Source organism: Corvus cornix, chromosome 3 (genome assembly GCF_000738735.6).
Source record: "Corvus cornix cornix isolate S_Up_H32 chromosome 3, ASM73873v5, whole genome shotgun sequence".
Classification (NCBI taxonomy): domain Eukaryota; kingdom Metazoa; phylum Chordata; class Aves; order Passeriformes; family Corvidae; genus Corvus; species Corvus cornix.
This window is the reverse complement of record NC_047056.1, coordinates 11,299,328-11,322,516: the sequence shown is the minus strand read 5'-3', so window position 1 is coordinate 11,322,516 and position 23,189 is coordinate 11,299,328. Positions and strand designations below refer to the sequence as shown.

The 23,189-nt window shown below is 43.5% G+C and overlaps 1 protein-coding gene across 1 annotated transcript; it reads right to left on the bottom strand.

Moving 5' to 3' along the window:
• Positions 1-3,810: 3,810 nt before the first annotated feature.
• On the bottom strand, positions 3,811-7,622 carry TMEM17 (transmembrane protein 17). Its single transcript, XM_039570037.1, has 4 exons — positions 7,444-7,622; positions 5,188-5,291; positions 4,846-4,959; positions 3,811-4,461 (listed from the first exon to the last, which is right to left on the bottom strand). The coding sequence occupies exons 1-4, from the start codon at positions 7,589-7,591 to the stop codon at positions 4,132-4,134; spliced, it is 696 nt and encodes a 231-aa protein (XP_039425971.1). The 5' UTR covers positions 7,592-7,622; the 3' UTR covers positions 3,811-4,131.
• Between the last annotated feature and the right edge of the window lie 15,567 nt (positions 7,623-23,189).

Below are 23,189 nucleotides of genomic sequence, written 5' to 3'. Positions count from 1 at the left end.
TTAATCCTGTGATAAATTTTATGTTTCCTGTGCAAGGCTACAGAGTCAAAGGCAAAACAAAGAGAGGAGAGATGTCCATGCTAAAATCCTTTCTGTGATTCAAACAGGAGCTCAGGCACACTGACTGGTCGGAGTCACTCCGGACTGGCACAGGCAGTAGCTGCATGGGTTGAGAGGCTCTGTTCAAAGCTCCAGCAGTGCAAGTGATTAGGAACAGCTATGTCTGATATTCTTCTCACCTTCATGAATTCAGCTGGTGGTGTGTTTTCAATACATTGAGAGTGTGGTAACTAAAGAGTGCTCGGGCACTTTTTCTCCATTATTTTACCTGGGAACAGCATGGGCCCACCAGTGTGAATATAGAAGGGTCTCCTCTATGCCTTAAAGAACAGCAGTGCCCTATTTCACAGACTGCAGGAAATCCTGCCCTAATACTGGATGTTCAAGGCAGCTCTCAAGGCAGTCGTCAATACTTCCCAAATTCACCAGGGAAGCCACAGGCCTTGGCATGGCTGTGCTTGCAGCTGCCTGCCAGATTTGTTCATTACTGTCTACAGTTTCTCTGTTGTGCTCATGTCTCTTGGCCAGGAAATGCTCCCCAGGGACTATGTTACTTTCAAACCTTGGACCGTCTGAAGAAGAAAAAGTGCTTTTTTTTTTTCCATAAGAAACTGCAAAAGTTGCATGTATTTAATGAATGTGGAACTGTGTGCTTTAGGCTGCTGCTTAGCTGGGGGAATAACATTTCTGCTGAATCCCTGAAGGTTTCCAGCTAGTAAATTTCCACATTTATTTTCTTTTAATAAATTCTTTCCTTCATGTACCCAGCGGCAACTTTGGTGGCACCAATCATCAACATACACATTTTCTCTCAGTGTTACACTTCTTGAACCTATTTATTCTGTTATAGTTTAAATTCTTCTTGCTCTTATCAGCTGACCCTTACATATGGCTTTGCCTGCCTCCTACAGCAAACCTCTTTATTATCTTTATTTGAAGCACTGAACAAAGTTCTTTCTAATTGTTGCTATCTGACCTTTTACCTCGAGAAACAAAATTTGTTTTTCAAAATGAATGATCTCTGCAGCCTTTCCCAGCTATTGGCCATCTTATCAGACCATGTAATGATGCCAATTCTACCTGCTTCATCAACTATTTAAAGATTCACACAGCCTAGTCCAGTTTATAAGAGACAAAGGCAAGAGTGAAATGTATGATCTCATTCCTCTGGGTGCAATTCTTGCAGAAATTGTAAAGAGTGAGCTGTTGATATGGAAAGGTTAATGCTGTACCCTCTTTTTTATCAATTGTGTGTTTTCTATCAAATCTATGTCTTATCTCATGTCTGCTTTATCAGATCTGCTTAAGTAAGGTACACATTTGAAGCCTCTTCTAAATTTAATTTCTCCTTCTTGAAAGTCCTGCAACTATTAAAGAAAGAGAAATCCTTTTACAAAGTCTATTTTAGACAAGGGACACAGGCCAAGTTCAGGTATTAACCATTTGCCAACTATGCCCTTGATCACAAAATACTCCTCTCATCTTCAAATTGATCAGTAACCTAAAATAGAGCATTTTAAGATAATGTGCCCATTCCTAATTTCTTTTATTCAGTTAAAGGAAATAAGTTGGTACAAATTTCCCTTAAAATTGGCTGTTGACCTTTCCTGACAGTAAACTTCATGAAATAAAATAACTGATTTCTGTTCCTAGGCTTTAGCCACTCAAAGATCTTGATTGTGAAGGGGGAGCTGCTGGTAACTATCTAGAGCATCAAAAAATAAATTTTGGGTGTTTCTTGGCACAAACTGCAGTGTGGTGGAAAGCCACTGTTGTACAGCTTGTGTTCAGAACCATCTGGATGCTGCCCAGTGAACTCCCATGTGTTTCCAGTGGTTTTGAGATCCTTCCTTTCACTTTGGTTTCCATCTATTCTGTAGAGGTGAGGAAAACCATCAACCCCCCTCACTGCCCAAATACTTGCTCTGCTGAATCTTAAATTCTCATGTCCGGCTTGTGTATTTTTCTCCTGCTTGCTTGATGTCTCACCAGTTCTTGTGAAATTTGGAAACTTTTGGTGTAATTCCCCATCGATTGTTGTTCTCCTGAGCACTACTGTAATTTTATTCTCTTGTCTCTGGGTGCACGAGGAGCAGGAAGCTCATGGCAAAGCTGCAGCTGTAGACAGCATGCATTTTAGGTGCTTGCAAGCTTTCTCCACTGGAAGTAATGATGGTAATGGTGAAATTAAAACTGGTAATTATGAAATTAAAAATGGACTAGCAGATCTGTTAGGAGGCCTGAGCAGAGAGAATGCAGAGATCTTGTGTTTATCAAATATGTTGCTGAAGATCTACTTCACAGGCTGGTTTCTATGTTTAGCATTTCCAGGCAACTCTACTTCTAACAGTGTTTTTCTTAATTCTATTTCCCCCTCCTCCTCCCCATCCCCAATGAGCTATGTGTCCTTGTGTCTTTGGCCCCAGTTGTTTTGCATGGCAATTTGATCTTCCAAATGCATCATTTCCTTATGACTAAAAGCAAGGATTTCGAGTTACATCTCATGGCCTTAGCCTGGAGGCCAGTTCCTTGTTGGTGTACGGTCGACTTTTTCAGCTTCATGTTGTATTTCATGTACTCAGTGTTAAAAACCTTCCTCCAGCCCTGTTTTTTAGCACTCTCCAATAGTGTAACTGTGGCTGACATCAAAAATATGTCCAATGTTCCCCCTACACCAGTTAAGAATGTTTTGACAAGGATTTTCTAGTGCTGGAAAAGTATTTTTGAAATGATGTAACTTCTGCTTAAACCTCGCTGTCTCCCTCTCAGGCTCTGATTACAGGGCTCTAAACGCTTTGTATTAACTGTTAAAAGCCACTCTTAGAGACTCTTAGAGACAAATCCTCTCTTTCTGCACACAAGGCAATCCAAGATGGTAGTTTGCTTAAAAACAAAGGGGTATATGCTCTGATAACACATGCTTTTACGATAATGAAATGAGGAAGGAAACTTAGTGTAATTAATTGTCCCATTCACTCATGGATTGATTGAAAGGAAAATGTTGGTAAAAGCATTTTTACCATTTTGGTAAAAACAAAAGCTAGTGCCTTTTCAAACTTGGGTTCTATAAGCTTTAAATATTCAACAACTTTAAGCATAATGTGCCTTTTTCATGTTAGACTCATCTTACTTCCAATCCTCTGAGCAGTTTGGATGCCAGCTCTCAAAACTGACAATTCTTGCCCTGCTTAAAGGACTCAAAGGATTTAGATGAAAAATTTATTTAAATGTTTAATCTCTATCACCCCTTGGCAGAAAAAGTGAACTTTTAGCCATTACCAGAACTGCAGAAGATAGTCTAGAATTTAATACACATAACAGGAATGAGAGAATCTTGGTACATGCCTTGACCTGGGAAAAACAGGTTCTGCCTTTCAGTGACATAAAACCCTTTTTTTAAATGGCTAAAATTTTGTTACTGTTCTATCTGGGAAAATTGCACCACTCTGAATTGATAGTTAAAACTGTAACTAAGCCAAAGGAGATGACTGTAAGAGTTTTGTGGAACAAATACCTTTGAAATTACATCCCTAGTATAGTAGTAAGGAATTTCTAAGTGCTGGAATTACCTGGAAGACCATCTCTGAAAGTGTAATCTTTGTTCACCAACTTCTTTTTGAGCCTCAAGATCTCTTGGGGTTTTTGCTTTGGGTTTGATTTTGGGTTGGGTTTGTTTTTTCCTTAACTGAGGTATCAGACATTAAATATGTGCAACACATCTGGAATACAGGCAAAACTGGTACCAACACAAAAAAGTGTAGAAAAGATTTATTGTAAACAAAAGAATTTCCTGCAAACAGTAAGGAAAAAGGCTTCTGGTTTTTTAAAAATGCCACAACTTTGAATTACATAAAAGTCTCCAAACCTACTCAGTCCACAAATAGTCCACTCAAGTCAGTCATGGAATTGGCTTTGATTTTCCTTGCAGAGAGGAGCTCCAACCTCTGAGGTTTAATGTCGGCTCTTGAGCAAGATCTGTTTTTTTAATACCTCTGAGGCAAGAAGGCGAAGAATGACCCAACAAAACGGAAACAGAACTGCGGCAACATTGGGCCGGGCTCTGTCACCTTGTCAGGCCCTCGGGGCGCGATCTCCACCGGCACGGGGCCCCTGCCAGCCCCGGGAGCTGCTCCCTCCGGCCGGGCCGGCAGCGCTGGGCCCGGGGCGCTGCTCCTCCAGGCGGTGGAACTCGGTGCGGCGGAAGCGAGCGGCCAGCGTGTTCACCATCCTTCTCAGCGTGAAAAAGGCCGCGACCACTTGGAAGGAGAGGAAGGCGGCAAAGATGATGTGGACGGCTCGCTCCAGAGAGTGGATTTTCAGGCCTTCATTGAACAGCAAGAAGAGAATTATAGGCAACTGCGGGAGGAGAGTCAGGAGCCAAAACCCAGCCAGCTCAGGCACCTGTAACAGGGAGACATCACCAATTAAAAACCCGACGGCTGGGATGAAAAATCCAAAATCTTGTGAAGGAAAACCACTTTGTTTTAAATTCTCAAAAGCCAGCACATAATGTGGGAAGGCAAAGTGAGGTGGCTTCATATTTTCATACCCAGTGTTTTTAAGCATACTTGTATTTTCTGACAAAACAGTTTGAGGGAGTGAAGGCTCTCTTCTGAGGGAAAACTACTTGGAATTCAGAGAATTAAGTGGAAGCTGATGCCAAGGGAATAGAAGATGAAGAGAAATAACCACCTCCCCAGCTTAAATCTCTTAAATAAAATGTCTGCCAGCTAAACTCCCAAAAGCAGAAATTCTTGCAGAAATTATGTACATCTGGTAACGTACTTTCTCCAGGAGATTGCCCACGTATCCCAGGTAGAGTCGAATGAGCTCTGTCAGAGAGACCAGGATCATGATGGTGACCAGGATGAACTTGTAATAATCTGATAAGACTGGATACTGGAGGGGAAGAAGAGAGTAGAAGTTTCTGCCATGCAGTCTGTGATTAATTGAAGATACTCTTGTGCTATTGTCAGCTGACAGTAGTGGCATTCAAATACCCCTAAACCTCCAGTTCCCAGGAATTCCCAAATCAATTTAACAACCTCTAACTCCAGTGAGCTGTGCCCCATACTAGGTGTTTGATGTAATATACATTTACAAACCAGCACTTTCCTTCATTCTCACCTTCAGGTAGAGGATGGCAACTGTGATGAGCCACCAAAACGGGAAGAAATAGACGTTGAAATAGAGGGACATCTGCAGTGGCAAACTGGAAAGGATTTCACAATCTGTAGAAAGAAGATTTCATCACTCCTGCTGTAAATATGACAGAAGGATACTGCTCCATCTTAGCTTCATGCAGGGCAATAACACTCTTCCCACTCAAATTAAATGTTAAGAAAAATATTTTTATTTCCACACACTATCTGGAGTTACATCATTTCCTGGAATCTAAGGCACCTTTTGGTTCCTGGGACAGAACATTTTTATCACTTAGTCATATATTCAACTTGAGTGTCCAATTGTTGATTACCTTGGTGGCTTTTAGCTTATTCTACCACCTCTGAGGCTTAGCTCAAGAGAGCTGCTAGAGAGCAGGCTTGCATGGACCACTCTTCATTTTCAACCTTTTACTTAAACAGAAACTTGGATGGAAACCAGTAATTTGTCAGATTCTTAAGAGATCATTTCAAATATGTGTCAAACTAACGCTCAGCCTTTTAAGTCTGTAGAGAACAAAATGCATTCACTCAATGCAACGCAGAGAACAGCAAGTCTCAAACTCCAACGTGGGCAGTAAATTCTATATTTACAAATTTAAAATAGACCAACAAGGTCAGACTTATGAAAAAATTTAAAAGGGAATCATTCATTTTTATATGCCATATTCTAGTAAACTGATATTGCATCCATTTTGGTTTGTGTCTGTAGGCACATCTTCACTCAGTTACTACCTGAGCAAGTTTAGAAAGCACTCCCTGTCATCTGCTGGTTTGCATTCAAGTCCTGTGCCTCTGCCTGTCACGTTGGTGGTGTCTGACTGGAAGTTCCTCTAAACAGTCACACTGCCTCACCTCCAGCCTCAGAACCACCTCTCTTCTGACACTGCCTTCTCTTTTGAGATCCTTCAACCACTCTCACACCTCTGTTCCACCTCGGTCTGGCATTCCACGCAGCCTGGTACAGTCTGTTTCACACGTCTTTATGCCAGGTGCCAAGGGAGCCATGGTAACCACTAGAAGTAAGTGGGAAGGGGGGAGGATTTGGGAACAGAACTGGGACACACCTGGGTGTTGTGAGGGGGAGAGATTTGCTATACTGAAACAGAAGGTGCAAGACTATCTATCTATCTATCTATCTAGTAATCCCATTTTTAAGCATCGACACTTTCTTACATCTGCAAAGGAATTAAAATCTATAGGTACCTCAAAAGCAGTTTCACCATCTACCTAAAAGTGTCCCAGCTGTCTAACGCAGGAATCTCTTCAACACCAAGACAACTTGAGCAGTCACCAAGATAAAATTCCAGAACACTGCTTTCTTTCAAAAAAACCCACAACCATCCAGTTATAAGTAACTACATTTCTGTCCCATATGTATTGGATAAAAATGTAATGGTTCATGGCCATATTACGTAAAAACAGAGAAGCCAAGAATTCTAATTTCAATTGTGATAACAATGTTTAGGTATGTTAAAGGTTTCCTTGACATGGCATTGCTATTTATAAATTCTGTGCAAGTTCTAAGACTGTGTTTGGATGAATGTTTAAGCAATATAAGCCAATTCTAATTCGTTTTTCTATCCCTGAATTAAATTAATGCTTATTTTCTGTGACTGCTAAAATTAATGGAAAAGCCAGACAGTATTGCAGTGGCCAGTTGCTACAGCAACTCACCAAGATATATATGTGTAAAACTTAATTTTTGAAACCCCGATGTCCAATATTTGCAATTGGTTTCAGTGGATTGGATATTAACATAGGGGTATTCTCTGAAGAGAAAGTGGAAGGAAAAAAGCTTAAAGATAGAAGCTATTTGTGAAATGTTTGATAAATGAAATGAAGAACTAGTAAGTGTCAGCAGCGTTACTACACAAAGAAAGAGGGTACTCCTGTCTTGAAATAAGAACGGCTTTTTGATTAATTTGATCAGCTTAGAACGGATTTATCGGTTTAAATGAGCCCAGCCTTTCTGCGTAGCCGTACTGTGTGCATTTCCATGGCTACTCTCGCGCCGGGGGTTTGAAAAGGGCGCGTGTTGGCCCGCGAGTTCCACAGGCGATGCGATGGGCGCAGCTATCGGTCACCACGACAGGCAGGGTCAATAAAGAGGAAGCCGACAGCGAAAGCAGCTCCTGCGAGCGGCGGGTCCCGGCTCACAGGGGGGCTCCGGGCCCAGCCCCGCCGCCTGCCCGGCCCGAGGCCGCGGCCCGCGCGGTACCTGCGCGGTAGCCCGGGAACCCCGGCGGGGCGCGGGGCACGTCGCCGAGCGCGGAGTGGCGGCTGTCGCTGAACACGGAGCTGCTGAAGGAGACGAGCCGCCGCCGCAGGGGCTCGGGCAGCGTCGGGGGTCCCTCGGGCCGCGCCATCGTGCCCGGGCCGCGCCAGGGCCGCGCACGCGCCGTGGGGCCCGGCTCGGGAGAGCGGCTGGAGCGGAGCGGGAGCGATCCCGGCTTTGGGGCGGGAGCGATCCCGGCTTTGGGGCGGGGGGAGCGGAGCCTCCGCCCCGGGGATGGACCTCGAGCCCACCGGGGCGCGGCACTGGGGGAATGCAGCCCGCTCGGCAGCGAGCCCGGCCCCGCCCGTGAGCGCTGCCCGCGGCAGCGGCCTGGGGCTCGGGGTGCGGGTGCCAGCGTCTCCCCTCAGGTCGGGCATCGCTTTGCTGCTTTGCGGATCAGTCAGAGGGGATCTTTTTTTCTTCTGCTCTGCTCTGCGAGGGCAGGGTGTGGGTTTTCTGAGACGGTAACCGGAATGTTGGCCCGAGGAAAGCTGCTGTAGAACCGCTCTGCTTCCCTCTGGATAAATCCGGGGAAATGCTCGTCCTCGATGACGGCGGGAGAGAGAGGGGGGAGTGAAGGAAGGGTGAACATTCTGTGTCGCGACTTAAAGTGGATGTGAATGACTCGTTTTACGAGAGCTGCAGGTGTAACTGAGCCAGAAAATACCTTTTCCTCAAGGAAACCTGTGTGTGGTACTCTGAAGTTAAAAGCTGTCATGAGACCAGCACGGCCATTCTAGCCAAGTCAGCTTTGTCCCTTATTAGAGGTCTCATGGAATCACAATAAGTTAATAATGTAAACCCAACTTCTTCTTGTGCTTCTTTTATTTGGAAAATGTAGGCCCCCTAGAAATGAGGTGGCTTGCTCACTAGGCTTTTCAGTCCCCTTAGGGCCTGATTCCTTCCGAGAAAGAAAAAAAAGATGCCGTTCTTAGGCACGCGGGAAATTATTTCCTGCACAACCAGGTTGAAAGAGAGCAGCTTGCGCATTTTACTGTGAGAAATTTTCTGTTCCTAATGTGACATAGAATTTTAGAATGGTTTGGGTGGGAAGGGAACTTAAAGACCACAGTGTTCCAAACCCCCTGCCATGGGCAGGGACACCTTCACTCGGCCAGGCATGCCAGCTCACTTCTTCTGCTCCCCCACCTCAAATCATGTTCAGCTGCTTCCCAGGGTGATCGTGCTCCAGTACGACTTCCCAAACTCAATTATCTCCAACTAAATAATTTAAATCCTAGTTTAAATTTAATTTCATTCTATCCCACTGGGAGGACTACAGAGAAAGATGGGTAAACAAGCAGGAGTTATGAGAAATCCATTTGGCTTTTGAGCTGATGAATGGTGTAGTATTGACAACAGATACTTTCCTAAGGACTTCTCCAAATGTGGGTATGCCAGCAGGAATCTGCATTAAAAAATAACTGAAATTATACAAGAGTTTAAGGATCATTCTTATATTTGAGGAAACCATATGAAAACCAGCATTAATGTTGGATGGGTTTCTGAACTTTAAGAAGTGCAGTCTGTACCTGTTATTTTGCCAGTTGCCAGTAGGTGCTGGAAATTATTTCCTTTCGGGCTCAACAACTGTAATGGTGACTTTTGCACTGTTTAGCCAGTATCATCATAAAGTTCTCTGCTATAGACAGAGGCAAGGTGAGGAATCTGTGCAAGATGTTCAATGAGATGGCCAGAAGTATTGTTTTACTATTGTTGCCTTGGTCCTGACCTGGTTAACCACTCTTCAAGTTACAGAAACTCTCATCCTATACTCTCAACTACTTAGACACAAGAAACAGGTTTATATGAATTAAAAGTATGGCAGAGTTTTGATTAAGTCAGATATTCGTGGAAATTTCAAGGTTTTTTTCATGGTATAAGTTGGTGGCCTGTAAAAGTTCAGCCTTAAAGGATTTTTCCTTTTGATTACTTTTTCTGAATGAAAGATGGAAGAATTTTTCCTGAACTACACGTTATGCCTTTTCCTGATGCCAGTGGCTTTGAGTGGGGACCCCAATCTTCCAAGCACTGCTTGTCTAACGTTCCCCAATTCTGAAAACCTTCAAGCATAAAGCCAGGTGTCCTGCCAGCAGCTCTGCAGCAGCCAATGCTATTTTGCAGAATTGGGCTCTGCCCTTGTAAAAACTGAAGCAGTCCAGCTTAGCAGCCAGCAAAGTGTAAAACTGAGTAAAAGGTAAAGGAAAGGCTGATGGCATGCAGACACCACAAGAAATGTATGGATTTGCCATGTAGGCTCAGCTTCCAGACTCAAGGTGTGACTCTGTGATATTTGGCAGCCTTCCATTTTCAGCAGATGGCCGAGCATCCTGCATGTCCCCACAAAACAAAGTTGTGCACACTTTTGTTTAATATTTTTGTCTGCGCCTTAAAATATTCCCTGAAGAGAAACTCTTTGTTTTTACTAATTCTGTTTGATTTTTGTTAGACTGCAGCCTCCTATTTTTAAATTTTTATCTTTTAGCAATTTAATGATCAGAATTATTTTGATTTTCTCTAGGGAGGGATGGAGAGCATCCCTTCAAGTGGAAGAAAACCTTAAAACTTGAAGGATCAGAATACCTGGGGCATCTCCATTGACACGTCAGAGCTTTCTGTAACAGAAGGACAAGAATCTGTGCCATAAGGAGTGGGAGAAGGAAAAGCACTTAACTGTTACATGGCTGTAACAGAGACAGTGACCATCTGTATAAATAGTGTCATGTTTCCAGCTTTGGTGACAAAACTCTATCTGGCCTTTTCCTTTCTTAATGGAGAGGCCTTCCCTTGCTGAATCTCTGTCTAATTCACAAATGGATGTTTACGTAGAAATAACCAGACTTCCAGTTCTCTGTGCTTCAAAATAAGGTACTGAAATATGAAACTGGAAGAAATAGGCTCATAGTGGCCCAGCATTTTAAATGACTGCTTTATTTCTCTCCACACATGCTAGCTATAAATAAAACAAAAGTCTCTGAAAAATCTGCCTGCAAGCTTTAAATCAGAGAAATATTGGATCTTTATGTATCCACAGCAGTCCAACTAACTTGGTAGACACTGGCCTGGCTCCCAGACCAAAGCTCCTGGGGCTCTCTGGCAACAACACAAAGCCATAAACACCAGATGCAGTATATCTGTGGAAATGAAATATCAGCAGTTTTGCACAATTGGCATTTCAGAAATGCAGAGTTCATTTAAATGGTTCCAGTGGTTTACCTTTGCACCTGAAGCACAATTGCTGTATTTCTGGAAGTGTTGGTGTGGAATGTCACAAAAGCTATTTTCTCTGGCATGCCTGTGCTGCTGTCCCCTTATGTGAGCAACAGAAATGACTCCCTTCCTTGCTTGCTCCCTGATACCTGCCTGGTGTTCTAGCAGGAATGCTGGCAAACATGTGAAAAGTGCTGCTGAGCCAAGGTATGTGCAGGCAGGCAGAGTACAGGCTTGCTTCCTCCCCATGTCCTCAGAATGAAGGGGCAGATTGGGAGTTTTAACAAATTACAGATGCCACGAAGACTCTAATGTGTGTGATTGAAAGCTGTGTCAGTGTCTGCCAGAGTAATTTCACAGCTGTGCTTCTGCCTTGTGATCCCCCAGGACAATCTTTTCTGTGTGTCACTTGTACAGGTTTTAATTTCACACCTATGGGATATTTGTGTCTGGTAAACAATTATTGTTGCTGATGAGACTTAGCCCAGGCCCTTGTGTCAAGTATTCTCAAGTACATATCACTGCAGGGATTCCCTGCATTAAATATATCTTGGCTATTTTAGTCTTAAGCATAAAGACAGCAGGAAAAAAAAAAGAAAAAGAAAGAAGAAGAAGAAGAAGAAGAAGAAGAAGAAGAAGAAGAAGAAGAAGAAGAAGAAAAAGAAGAAGAAGAGGAAGAAGAAGAAGAAGAAGAAGAAGAAAGGGCTGTTACTTGCTCCTGCAGATTGAATTTCTTCTTGCTGTAATTGGCATTTAGTTAGAGCCACTCCCTGGCTTGTTTTATTTTGTTGATTCGTAGTTTTGTCAAGCATGCTGGGAAAGTCTGAAAGCTGGCACGGCTATTAAACAAGTTTTACTGTTTGTGTTGCAAAAGTATTCAAGATTTTTGTGGTACATGAGAAGGTTACTGAGAGTGAATGGACTTTGAGCCAGTTTCTTACTAAAGATCCTTGATGGGGCTTCAGCCTTGGTCTCATCTTTGCATAGATAGGCAAGCTGATCTTTCATGCATAATTTTAACTGTCTAAATATTATTTGTACAATCCAAACTAATTAAAGAGGCTTCACCTCTTCTCTCCTGGTGGGGTCCCCCAGAAGGCTGTTTATGGGAAGGAGCAATGTGCTTGCTGAATGTGTCTGTCATTCTCTACTGATTACTGATCGAGTCTTGTTGTTTTGCTAAATCGAGGTGTATGGAAGTTTTAAAATGTGACTCTTTACTTTTACAGAGATCTAAGCTCTCCCAGATGATGTTTTGTGGGTCTGAGCTTCTCCAGATGGTAAGGCTGTTTGTGTTCCCTGGGTACCATGCCAGATGCTTCACCTGCAGTCTGTGTAACTCTTGCAAAGATTTCCTGGGACGTGGACCCTGGCAGTTCCAGTGCTTTCTCTTTTTATTGCAGAATCCCAAGATGGCACAGTATTTAAAAATGTACCTCCAAGGTGGCATGCATCAGCTGTGCAAAGGCAGGATTGATTCTGCTGTTGCACACTGCTGACAGGTCCCTGTGACAGCTGCCTTGTACATCCTTTGCAATTAGCCCGAGCCCAAACCCTGAGTGAGTGATGGAGGATAACACCCATAATTTGATCATTTAGGAAAAAAGAAGCCACAAGGCAGAGAGGACTGTTGTTTAGTTAACAGACTGATCTCAGGGTTAAGGTTTTTATTTTTAGTCTTTAAATTCCTATTTGGACAGTTACATAAATGCCTAACAGTGTGAGTATGCCACAGCTTCTGCAGAATTTAAATGGGAGTGGCAGCAGCACCCAAAATTGAGGTTAGATATTTGGATTCTTTAATATGCATTTGGATGACTGAATTTGGATTTCTAAGCAAGAACAATCTCTCTCTCTGCTTTGAAGCTTTGCTGAGTGCAAAGGTAAATATGAATGTGAGGGTGTTGTGTTCTCAGGTCAGCACCACTGTGTTTCCTTTGTCTGTTCTTCTCGCCCAGGCCAACGCCTCATCCTTGTGAGAGACAGAGATTGTGAGAATGACTGGGAATCCCACAGGTCTCACTGCCTAAGAACCACCAGAGTTCTGGTCTTTAGCTTCCAACAATGTGGGTTATGCTTTTGGGGATGTTGGTGCAACAGTACTGCAACCTACAATATGGCCCTGTTGTGGTGTGGGTTTGGCTCCCTATTTACTTTTATTCCATAATCTCTTGGCTTTAGGCTCTTTGCTGTGTTGCCAGACAAAACTAACTTGGCTCAAGTTCTCATCAAGTAGTAAGCAGAAAGAGTGTGGTGACTCTCAGAAGCTCCAAAGAGTGCTTAATTCTTTTTTTCATTACATTTTCAATTGTTTAAGGCAGGGCCTTCTTATTTGTGGGTACATGCTGGCTACTTGTGCCATTGCACCTTAGTCTCAGCTGTTATAGTTACTGTCATCGTACAAATGATAATTTTGAGCTCCCCAGCCTGCTGTCTTTGAAATGTAAAATTTCTATTTGTCTTCTGAAATGGGATTCCTCGTGCAACCAGAGTCTATAAGGTGGTGTTTAAGATTGGAGAAAGTCTAGAGGAATTCTTACTATAAAGATGTTGCTTAAAATCAAGGAATTCCTTTCCTGCATGCTGAATTGTTCCCATTCATAGTGGAGGACAGGACTGAAGGATCAAATCCAGATTGCACCCTTGTCCTCTTTCTCCCTGAAATGCCTTATTACAGAACTCAATTAAGAGGAAATTTCCCCCTCAAACTCTGCCTTTATGAAATATTGAATCTGCAGCTGCAGGATTTACTACAACAGTATTTTAAAACACATGAAGCTGGTGCAGCAGCTCTAATTAGAAATGCGCTGAGCTCACTGTGCAGGCAAAGTGTTGTTTCTAAACTGTAGCATCCACATCAAGAGGCAGGTTTATACATGTTGGAAGGACAACCAGAGATACCTGTGGGAAAAACTGGAGTCTGCCGAGAAGTCCTACTGTGCTGTGATTTCTTACTTCTTTAGTTTGAATTAGCTCAGTTTGAGCCCGATTTTTGCCTCGGTGGCATTACTGAGTTGCAGCAGTTTAGTGGAGAGGGAAGACGAGGGCTAAAACCTTCAGTTGCAGCTTTGTGTTACAGTGTGACCAATTACATACTTTGCCACCATGGCCAGTAAGAAGTAATTAAAATGGAAGGTGGACCAATGCTGGATGTTTATGACAGTAAGGCTCCCCTGCGTTCCTTGAGAGGAAATCTAGCAGGCAGACACAGGAAAAGATTCAGGAGATGAATACACCAGGAGAGTTCTGTTGTACACTACAAATTGCCCACCGCGGTACCAGGCACCCTGTGTTGATCACACCTAAAGAACATCTCCTTTCCTTGAGTATGAAACATGGCAACCCACTGTAGGAAGGCTCAGGATTGACACTGCTGTCCTGCAGGGATAATTAGGAATTTACCAAAGCAGAGCAACAGACGCCTTGAGAGACGCGAGTCTGATTAACTCCATAAATACGTATTATGAAATCATGGGCAGTGTTCTAACTGTAATGAATTTCCCCTGAGGGAAAATATGCCTGAGTAAAGAAATCAGAAAGAACCTGATGCCAAATGCAGAATGGGAGGGAATTGCTATAAAGCTGGAGTCTATCCACATTTTAGTCTTTTCCTTTGAAGACTCAGATGAGGAGTTATTTCTCTTCATTTTATTATCCTCTAATCTCCAAAATCTGTATCACTTTCCTAAAATGCACTAGCATGTGTCACGTGCATATATAGCATTCCCCGGGAGCCTTGTTACTGCTTTATAGTCACTGCAGGTGAATTTATTTATAAAAAGGCAAGCACCTACTTGAGACAGCATAAGTCAGTATTTGCTCCTGTGCTGAAAGTGGATTTCAGAGTGTTATAATATGAAGGAAATGATTTTTTTTTTTACATAAGTGTGAGACCAAAGAACCCTGGAGGTGAATTCAAGCAGTCCTCACAAAGACTGTTTATAATAAAATCTCACTTGTCAGACATGGAGAGCCTTTAACATCACATCTGGGTTAGCTGCTTGAGTTTGCAAATTAATCTTAAAGCTGCTAGTATTTCCATGGCATTCAGCTTTGCCTCAAGGAATCCTAGTGTAAGAGCCACTGAAAAAAATTTCTGGACAGTCCCTTCTTGTCAGTGAGGTCCCTTGCTTGCAGGAGCATCTCTTGGCAGCAGACATAGCATAGAGGAGCTCATGAATTGCCCCAGTGTGAAATTAGATTAGAGGTGCACAAAGCTGTCTTAAAACTGCCTTGTGCCAGGAGTGGGTTCTGGTGGCCTCAGAGCCTGGACTGACAGCACTTTATTCCAGCCATCATGTCCCAAAATCTCATTCTGGCAAAGGGTGGAGTCGGTCAACTGCAAAACCTGTTCTTCTGTTATTTCCATTCTGATCTCAATGTTTCTTTACTATTCCACAGTGAACTTCACTGGTAAATATCTTAGAGCAATTTTTTTTTCTGTGTGCCTTTCAAAGCAGAGAGAAGGACCAGTGCCAAGTTAAACCAAGCTTCAGAATGCCAGATTATCTGTGAGAGAAGGTTCATCAGTTTTCAGTGCAATGGGTAAAAAGCTGTAATTCCTTGAGGCTGGCTTGTTTCTGCTAAGAGTAGCCAACCAGTGTAGCCCTATTTTCCGTCCTGTGTGCAGTCAGGGTCCTGAGAGCACGAGGCACTCTGCTGAAGTGGATTAAAGGTATGGTTTGGGGTTTTTTGGATAAAGAAGATCTTTAACATTGCACGTGAAGCAAGCCACATGACTTCACTAGGCACTCCTGCAGTGAGCTTTATAAGGCCTAATGGATTGAGAGTTTGTTTCTTGTCCAGTCTTGATTTGACTGGGTTCAGCACGTGCTTAAGAGCTCTGCTGAGTCTCGGCTGAAAAATAGCTTTTCATGTGGGAATGCTGCAGAAAGGATAATGATCACAAGAGTCTGGGAGGCAGCAAAGGCTTCATTCAGCCTGCTCCCTTTGAGCCTCAGCTCATATTGCTTTGACACTGAGAAGATATTGAGATGTAGACTTTAGTTGAGGTAGAATTTTTCATCAGATTTCTTTAACCTGGATTTTGTCCCTTTTTGCCTATGTGTAAGTGTCTTTCTAGTCTCAAATACTTCAGAGAAATTGTAGTTTAAAAATCCTGTTCTAACTGCCCCTGGATTTTCAGTCATGACTTTCATCAGATTTAAATGCTATTTGATTTGTAAATGTTGGCTGATATTTGGGCTGATTAATTTCTCATACCAGTTTCTGGAAACTGCAATACTCCACAGACAAATACTGCCCCAGCATATGAAAAATGGCAAGTGATCCAGCTGCTTTGGGGCTCCCAAATAGAGATGCATTGAAAAGAGCTGGCTTTTCAGCATGTTCCCACCTTCTGAAATGTCTCTGTAGCTATTAAATTGATAGAAACACAGTTTCTCAGATAGATAGCTTATACAGTTGAGAGTTTGTGACATACTAGGATGTGTCTTAAAGTCAAGACTGAAACATATCTATCTAACATCTGTAAGATATCAATGTCTTTTTTCCAGTTATCTTTCAGAAGGTGCCTTAACATGTCCCTGTCAAAGCCAAATTAGGAGCAATTGTTTGTTCTAAGCTAAAATTTCAATCCTGCTGAGAGCAGGAGAAGTTTGGTTGGTGGGAATCAGGTATTTGGCTGGTTTCTTTCAATTGTTATCTGTAACATGCTTCTCATTTTGTTTTTTGAATATATCACTGAGCTTCCTCAGTAAGAGGTTGTAATTTGTACAGCTGGAGCCTGAATGAGCCTTTGATAACCAGCTGTGGTTACTATTTCTGTCTATTCTTCATCACTTCAGACACTAATAGTCAATGTGCCCTGTGGATCCACAGGGTGCTCACTCTTGTTGTGGCAATATAGTTTAGTGGTTAGTGTGCATCCTGTGTCTTCCACACACAGGATTGCTTTTTGATTGGCATTTTGTGTGGTAAAGAGGGGATGAATTGAAAACTTCATCCTGAAATATAAGTGCACACACAGCCTAGGTGGCTTTTCAACGCAGTCCAATAAAATACAGTTTATTTCCTCTCTGATAATTTTAGCAGATTATTCAAAAATACTGTTTGTTTTAGACAGCTCTGCAGCTCCTCGCTCTTACCAGCCTAGGGACTGGGTACAGATGGAGGCTTGTTGATTTGTGCAGGTGAATGTTTCATTGCCAGAGTTCAAAGACTCTTCCAGAGTGCTCTGGCCAGTATCAAAACTGGATTCCTCCACTACGAATTCAGAGTAACTTCACTGACTTAAAAGAAAAAAATTGCAACTGCAGTTGGCCTGAGGGGTTTTCATTTCAAGCTCTGTGACTTTTCTCAGATGTTTTTCTTAGGCTGGGCATTTTAGAATTGTTAGGCTCGTCCCACAATGATCTTGGCCTTGTTGGATCCCTCTGCAGTAACAGCTGTATGAAGATGAATTCCATATTCTTGTCAGGAGCTCACTTGCTTTGTTGGCCAGTGCATTTAGAAAGCTGCTGTCAGTCTGGCTGATTCAATTCCAGAGGACATCTTGATTTTTTCCAGTGCTGCTCTTATTACTTTATTCCTGCATGTCAGGTAGTGTCTCAGCATAGACAGGGACCTACACAATAGCTATTTTTCTGGTGCCTTTTTCTAACCCCAATCATACTCCAGTGTGAATACTGACTGCAAAGACATTGTTTGGCTTGGTTGTAACCTCCCTACTTGATTGCTTCCTCTGCTTGCTTGGTCTGTCAGAGACCTACTGTTTCTCTAGACATCTCCCTCCTGATACACTTCAGGCTTTTTTTTTTTAATTTCTTCTGGCAATTTATTGTCCTGGACCTTTTTCTTTATTATATGTTTTTCATTTTTTGTGTCAAAGTCCGTTCCATCTATTAAAGACAGATGAACTGGATTTACAGTGCCTGAAATATTGTTTTGGCCCTACAACTCACCCTCTGGCACACCATTAGAAATTATTGCAACTTCTCCATGTCTTTACTTTAAAGATCCCATTGAACTCGGGCAGACCTGTGTGGCACTTTTCTAGCAGGAGAATATTTATTTAATCCCTGTATAGAGAAGCAGAGAGCAAAATCCTAAATCCATTTAAATCAGTGGGGCTTTTCCTGAGCTCCAGCTGAGTTGTGGCTTAATGATCAGGTCTGTGGTCTGTAGTCAGCCTTGCAGCAAGAGGAGAGAGAAGCACAAAGCAGTATTTTCACTCCCATGTTCTGGCATCACAGGCTGAGCTGAGGGATAGTGTGCTACATCAAGGGCTGAGGGACTTGAGGGACTTTTCTTCTGGTTCTGGCACCAAACCCCCTAAAAGGTACTTTAAAATTTATGTTCTCACATTCTGGCTGTAAAATAAGAAGGTTTCTTGGTGGTACAGCACAGTTTGAATGCACAGTTTTGCTGGTGTCTTGCAGTTGCATCCAAGGTTCTGCAGATGAATGTCTCTCTGGGACTTGCTAAGCCCACAAAGCAACAGATAAGCAACAGATAAGCCTAAAATGAGTGTTTATTCAGGTGCTTAAATGTGTTGCCTGGAGGGGGCCCTGAAAGTCCTCTGGCTTGATGGCAAGCCTGGCTCATTCTCCCAGCAGAGAAGTCTGCTGAAAAAAGGTGGCTTAAAAAGGCTTCCTCCTATTGCTGTCCCTTGCTGAAGAGCAGCTTGAACAGTGAAAACTGTCAAGAGTGCTTATTCGAAGAAGCAACGTTGGGAGCTGAAGATAAGAGCATTTATCTCCATGTCAGAACTACTCAGTGTCTTCACTGGACTCCCAACATGCCAGTAACAAGGAGCTTAGGCTGGAGATGCTGGAGTGCCAGGAGTCCAGGGGGTGCTGTTTATCCCACTGAAACATGGCACACATCAAATCAATTACACGGTGCGAGCGTATTCCCCCCATCACCAGCCAGCATTGTGAGCTCGGAGAAAATATGTTCTCCTGGGCACTAGAGGAATCTCCTCCCTTTGGATGCTGATTTAATTTGAAATGTATATTAGAGGAGAGAGAGAGAAAAAGAGGGAGAGGAGACGGAATCTCGTATGTTCTGCAGCAAATTGCCACATCGATCTTGTCACTTGGCAGACATAGTTGGACCTGAGGCTGTGAGTCTGTGGGATGTGCTGTATTTCTGTCGTGAATTGTCAGCCTCAGAAAGCACAGGAGAAAGAGAGGCATGGTATCAGAGTAGGAAACCATTAACAAAGGGACCAGCAAGCTGTTTAACAGCAAAACAGAGCACTTGCATTTTTGGATTGCGCTTGCCTTCAATAGCTAGAAATGTGCTTTGTGCTCCTTGTCTCCTGCCGGGGTGAAGCGCTGATGGGGAGAGGTGGGACATTAGGGAAGGGCTGGTGTTTCTATGGAGGCTGCTGTTCATCGTGGCTAAGGGCACCCACAGGACCTCAGCCTGCCCCGTGCCTGCCCCTGTCCCACTGCCACAGCCCTCCCTGGAGCCGTGTGTGGGACAGCTCCTCCATGCGCGTTTTCCCGCTGAGTTTGCACCCCGAAGGGACCACCTGTGTTACACATCACCAGTGGCCAGTTTGGGAGCTGACAGGATCATGCATAGAGTCTGCAGGGACCTAATCTTGGAATCAGAAACTTTCCTGAAATTGCTCTGTCCATCAGGAATGTGGCTTAAAATTCTGGTTTTGCTTAGATGCCTGCCCTGGAGGCACTGCAGGTGGGGGTCACAGCCGGGCAGCTGGAGCAGCATCCCCCAGAAGGTGCAGTCCGACCCGAACAAACCTGAACATTGGTAAACTCATGAACGAACAGCAGGCCTTGGGCATCCCTCTGCCTGGATGTTTGTACCACGCTCTCTGGAAGGATGTCGGTGCCTTGGGATGCTCGTGTTTCTCCTGAGCAGAACCAAAACACTAGAGAGCGCCATGGATTTGCAGATTTTGGCTTGTGAAGTACAGTCTGAGGCTGTGAGTGCTCCCTGAGGGGGAGGATGTAGAGGGAGCTGTGCTCGGGATCCAGCCCGGACTCGCTGCTGTGTGCTCGCTGCTCGGGAAGACTTGGTTATGGAGAGCTGGCTTCCCTCTGGATATGGGAGCTGCAGGTGCAGATCAGGATGAAATGTCTCAGGAGGTGCCCATAAGGAGCTTCACAGGAGGATTGACTTTGTTTTTGAGCTCGTACTTTCCTGTCCTTGTGAACTGGAAAGTTCACAAATTTTAATTTTCAAGTCCTTCAACACATAAACAACGTTTAATATTTCAGTATGTTTGAATGGCCGAGTCATTTCCTTAAAAGCAGGCTGGATCAGATTGTTTTGCTATCTCTTATTTCCACGCACGCAGAAGGCCCCGTGGGCTTCATGTGGGCTCTACCCTCTTCTTCCTTGTGGGAGGATGAGTTCATGACCATATTAGCAGTGCCCTTGCTGCTAAAATTGCCCTTGCCCTTAGAGCATGCTCTGTCCTGCATCTTCTCCCATCATCCAAGGCCACCTGAAGCCCCCCTTTACCCTGACTTGATGAGGAAGCAGTCTACATGGAATCATGCTCCTCTTAATCACTGATCATGTGATGCTGATGACTAAACCTTCATTGTAATGAGCTGTCCTTTTTTTAACTCCCCTGCAGAAAAATGAGGCTTCACTGAAACCTGACTTACCTTTCAGAACATGCCCATCTCCATGTGTTCAGAAGTACTTTTCCACATAAAAACTTAGGATATTTTTTAAACGGAGGTGATGTGTAGATATTTTGGGATTTTAAGTTCACTATTTTTCTCCTCCTTTTCTTGTGCTACTTAATCTAAAAGGCTAAACAAAGTCTTGCCATTGTTTTCCTCTCTCATATTTTTTATTGTTTTCTGGATGTTTTATTAGCTTGACATTTCTGAAAACATTTCACGTTGTGAGAGCTCAAAATAATAAAAGAGAAAAAAAAATGGTAGAAAAGGCAAAAAGGTGATAGTGAAAAGATGTTTAGAAGGAAATATTTTTATTTAAGTTGCTAGCAGGAGGAAAAAGACGAGGGAATACATTTTTCCCTCCTCATCAAAATTCTTAATGATGTAGATGTTTAGAAGTTTATTGAGGAAAAAATCAGATTTTGGCACGTCTGAATGGATACAATTTATCCTGTCCTGCTTTGACCTTCCTCGGTTCTCCTTGGCGTTACTGCTGGCCCTCCCTGCCCCTTAGGCTGTGTCAGAAGCGCCTGGAAACAGCAGATAAGATGGAGCCTTGGGGCAGAGCACCTTGCGGGCAGTGCTGGAGGGCAGGAGGCATCTGTGTGCTTGGGGGGAACCCCATGGGTATGAAGAGCTGCTGTGTGCCAGGCAGAGCTTCTGTCCAGGGGGAAAACATCCAAGGGGGAGCCTTTCCCCCCTGTGCTTTGAGAACTGCCTCTCTCCTCTCCATGGAAGGGGGGTGTCGCCCATCCAGCACAGATCCAGGCTGGTATTCCCAAGCAAGATGGTGTGCCTGGCAGCAGGCAGAGGATTACTGGCTGCAGAAATAACTTTTCAGGAAGTGCCTTTTTGAGATTTTATCTTTTTGTTTGGAGAATGTTGGAGCTATGCAAATCCCTGAAGAAAACAACCCTGGACACACAGCTCTTGAAAAGAAGAAAAATGAGCACTAAGCTAGAAAAATGGGGCAAAGCACCCTGAAATGCATTAGAGTTCAGTGGAGGTGTTGGAAGTAGATAATAGGAAGGATCTGGAAGGTTTTGTGATGGGAATATTGCCAAGCTGCAAATATGCTATAAATGTCTCGGGGACTGAGGCACACAGGATATAAACCTCGTGAAAAAGAACAGATTTCATGGCTCTGCTACTCCGAGAACAATGTGTTTACTGGGAATGTTGGATTAAAACTGGATTTCTCCATCAACAACTGTCGTCAGTATGTGCTGTGTTATAAGTGGGCAGGGGACTTCTGCCTGCATTAAATTAAGGAGTGCAGAGTTAGGAATAGTTTCCTTACTCGGGATGGCATCACTCCAAGCCTCAAGGTAATTTATATCTCAGGTAGGCATGCTGTAGTTTAACAGGGCTAAATATGGACAAATGGAAGCCTGATGTGGGAGCAGATGCACTGGAAGCAGCAGCAGAGCTTATGGAGAGTAGTTAAATATCCTTTATATTGTAGGAACCAGCATAAGCAGTTGGTTTTTTGTTTTAATTGGACTTTGGGACAAAGCACAGCTGGTACAAAGCTTTAGCAGGAATTCAAATGCTGCTGCTTATTAATGCAGTAAGTGATTATTTACAAGTCCTTGTTTTTTCTTTGCTTTTTAATACTCTGACAGCCACAGACCTATGTAGCATGTTGCAAACATAAGGTTTTTCGGGAAAATCAGCTGCTTGTTCTTACAGTATTTGGCAAGGCAGGAGAACTTAGTCACAACTTGCTAGAGGTAATCTTGCATTTTCCTTGGCAAAGAACGGGTGGGAAGAAAGAGAGGGTGTCAGTATCCTTCTGGTCAGTGTAAAAATAGCAAGTTGGAAAAAAAGTCACACAGATGATTTAACCATTTTTCATCTCTCTGCTCAGAGAACTGGGAAAAAGTGTGTTTGACAAATGAGTTATCACGTCAGCCCCTCAGCAAAAGAAAACCTTTCTGAGCAAGAAGAGAACTATCCTTTCCCAGTTACTTTGTAGTTCTTACTTTAGTGTTTTTGGGAATAATGATCATTTGGGGACTTCTTTTAACGTGTGGGTTTGGCTTTGGGTATTTTTTTTTTCCTTACAAAGAAGAAAGAAGTCAGCATGTAGAGACATTAATTGGTTGTGCCCTCCTTGCTCCAGGAGTGCTGGTGGAAAAAGAAACCCAGTGATCATCCTTAGTGCACATGGGCTTCTTAATATTTGGCACCAGGCAGCAGGCAAGATGAAAGTGTGTCTCTTGACAGCCAGCTTCGTACTGGCAGCCTTTACTCCAGGCAACAAATTAATCCACTCAACTGTGTTCTGCATAATTGTTGATACTGTCTTAATTGGTGCCATACGTTTCCCCGTGTCGACATGTCCATGATGTTAATGTCTAGGGACTGTTGTTTCCTGCCAGCCCAGGAGAAGCACAGCCTGCTCCATCCCAGCTGAACTCCTACCTGAAATGCCTTAGTAAGAAATTTGACATTATGGCAAAGGGAAAATGAAGGGCCATGTTGGGGCATGACTCAAAATTCATGGGAAAAAGAAGTTGGACTCCTGATTTCAGTAGTGTTTGGAGATGAGCCAGCTCTTCCAGGCTCTCTAAAGGCAATCCAGTACAGCTGAAGTCAAGTCTGAGGGCAAAGGAGCATATTCTCCTGCTCCCAGGAAATCTGTGGCGGGGGCAGGCGAATGTTTTCCTAGCTGTGGGGCGTCCAGGTCAAGGCAGCTGCAGAACTAATTGACCCCAGAGCAATGGCTTTGTGGATTGGGATTATCATTCTGAATTTTATCCATTAATGAACTGGCAGCCAGGGCAGAGCCTGGAGTGCAAGTGCAGCCCGCTGTCCCTCCTCCATGTGCTGTGCTAGCAGGGCAGG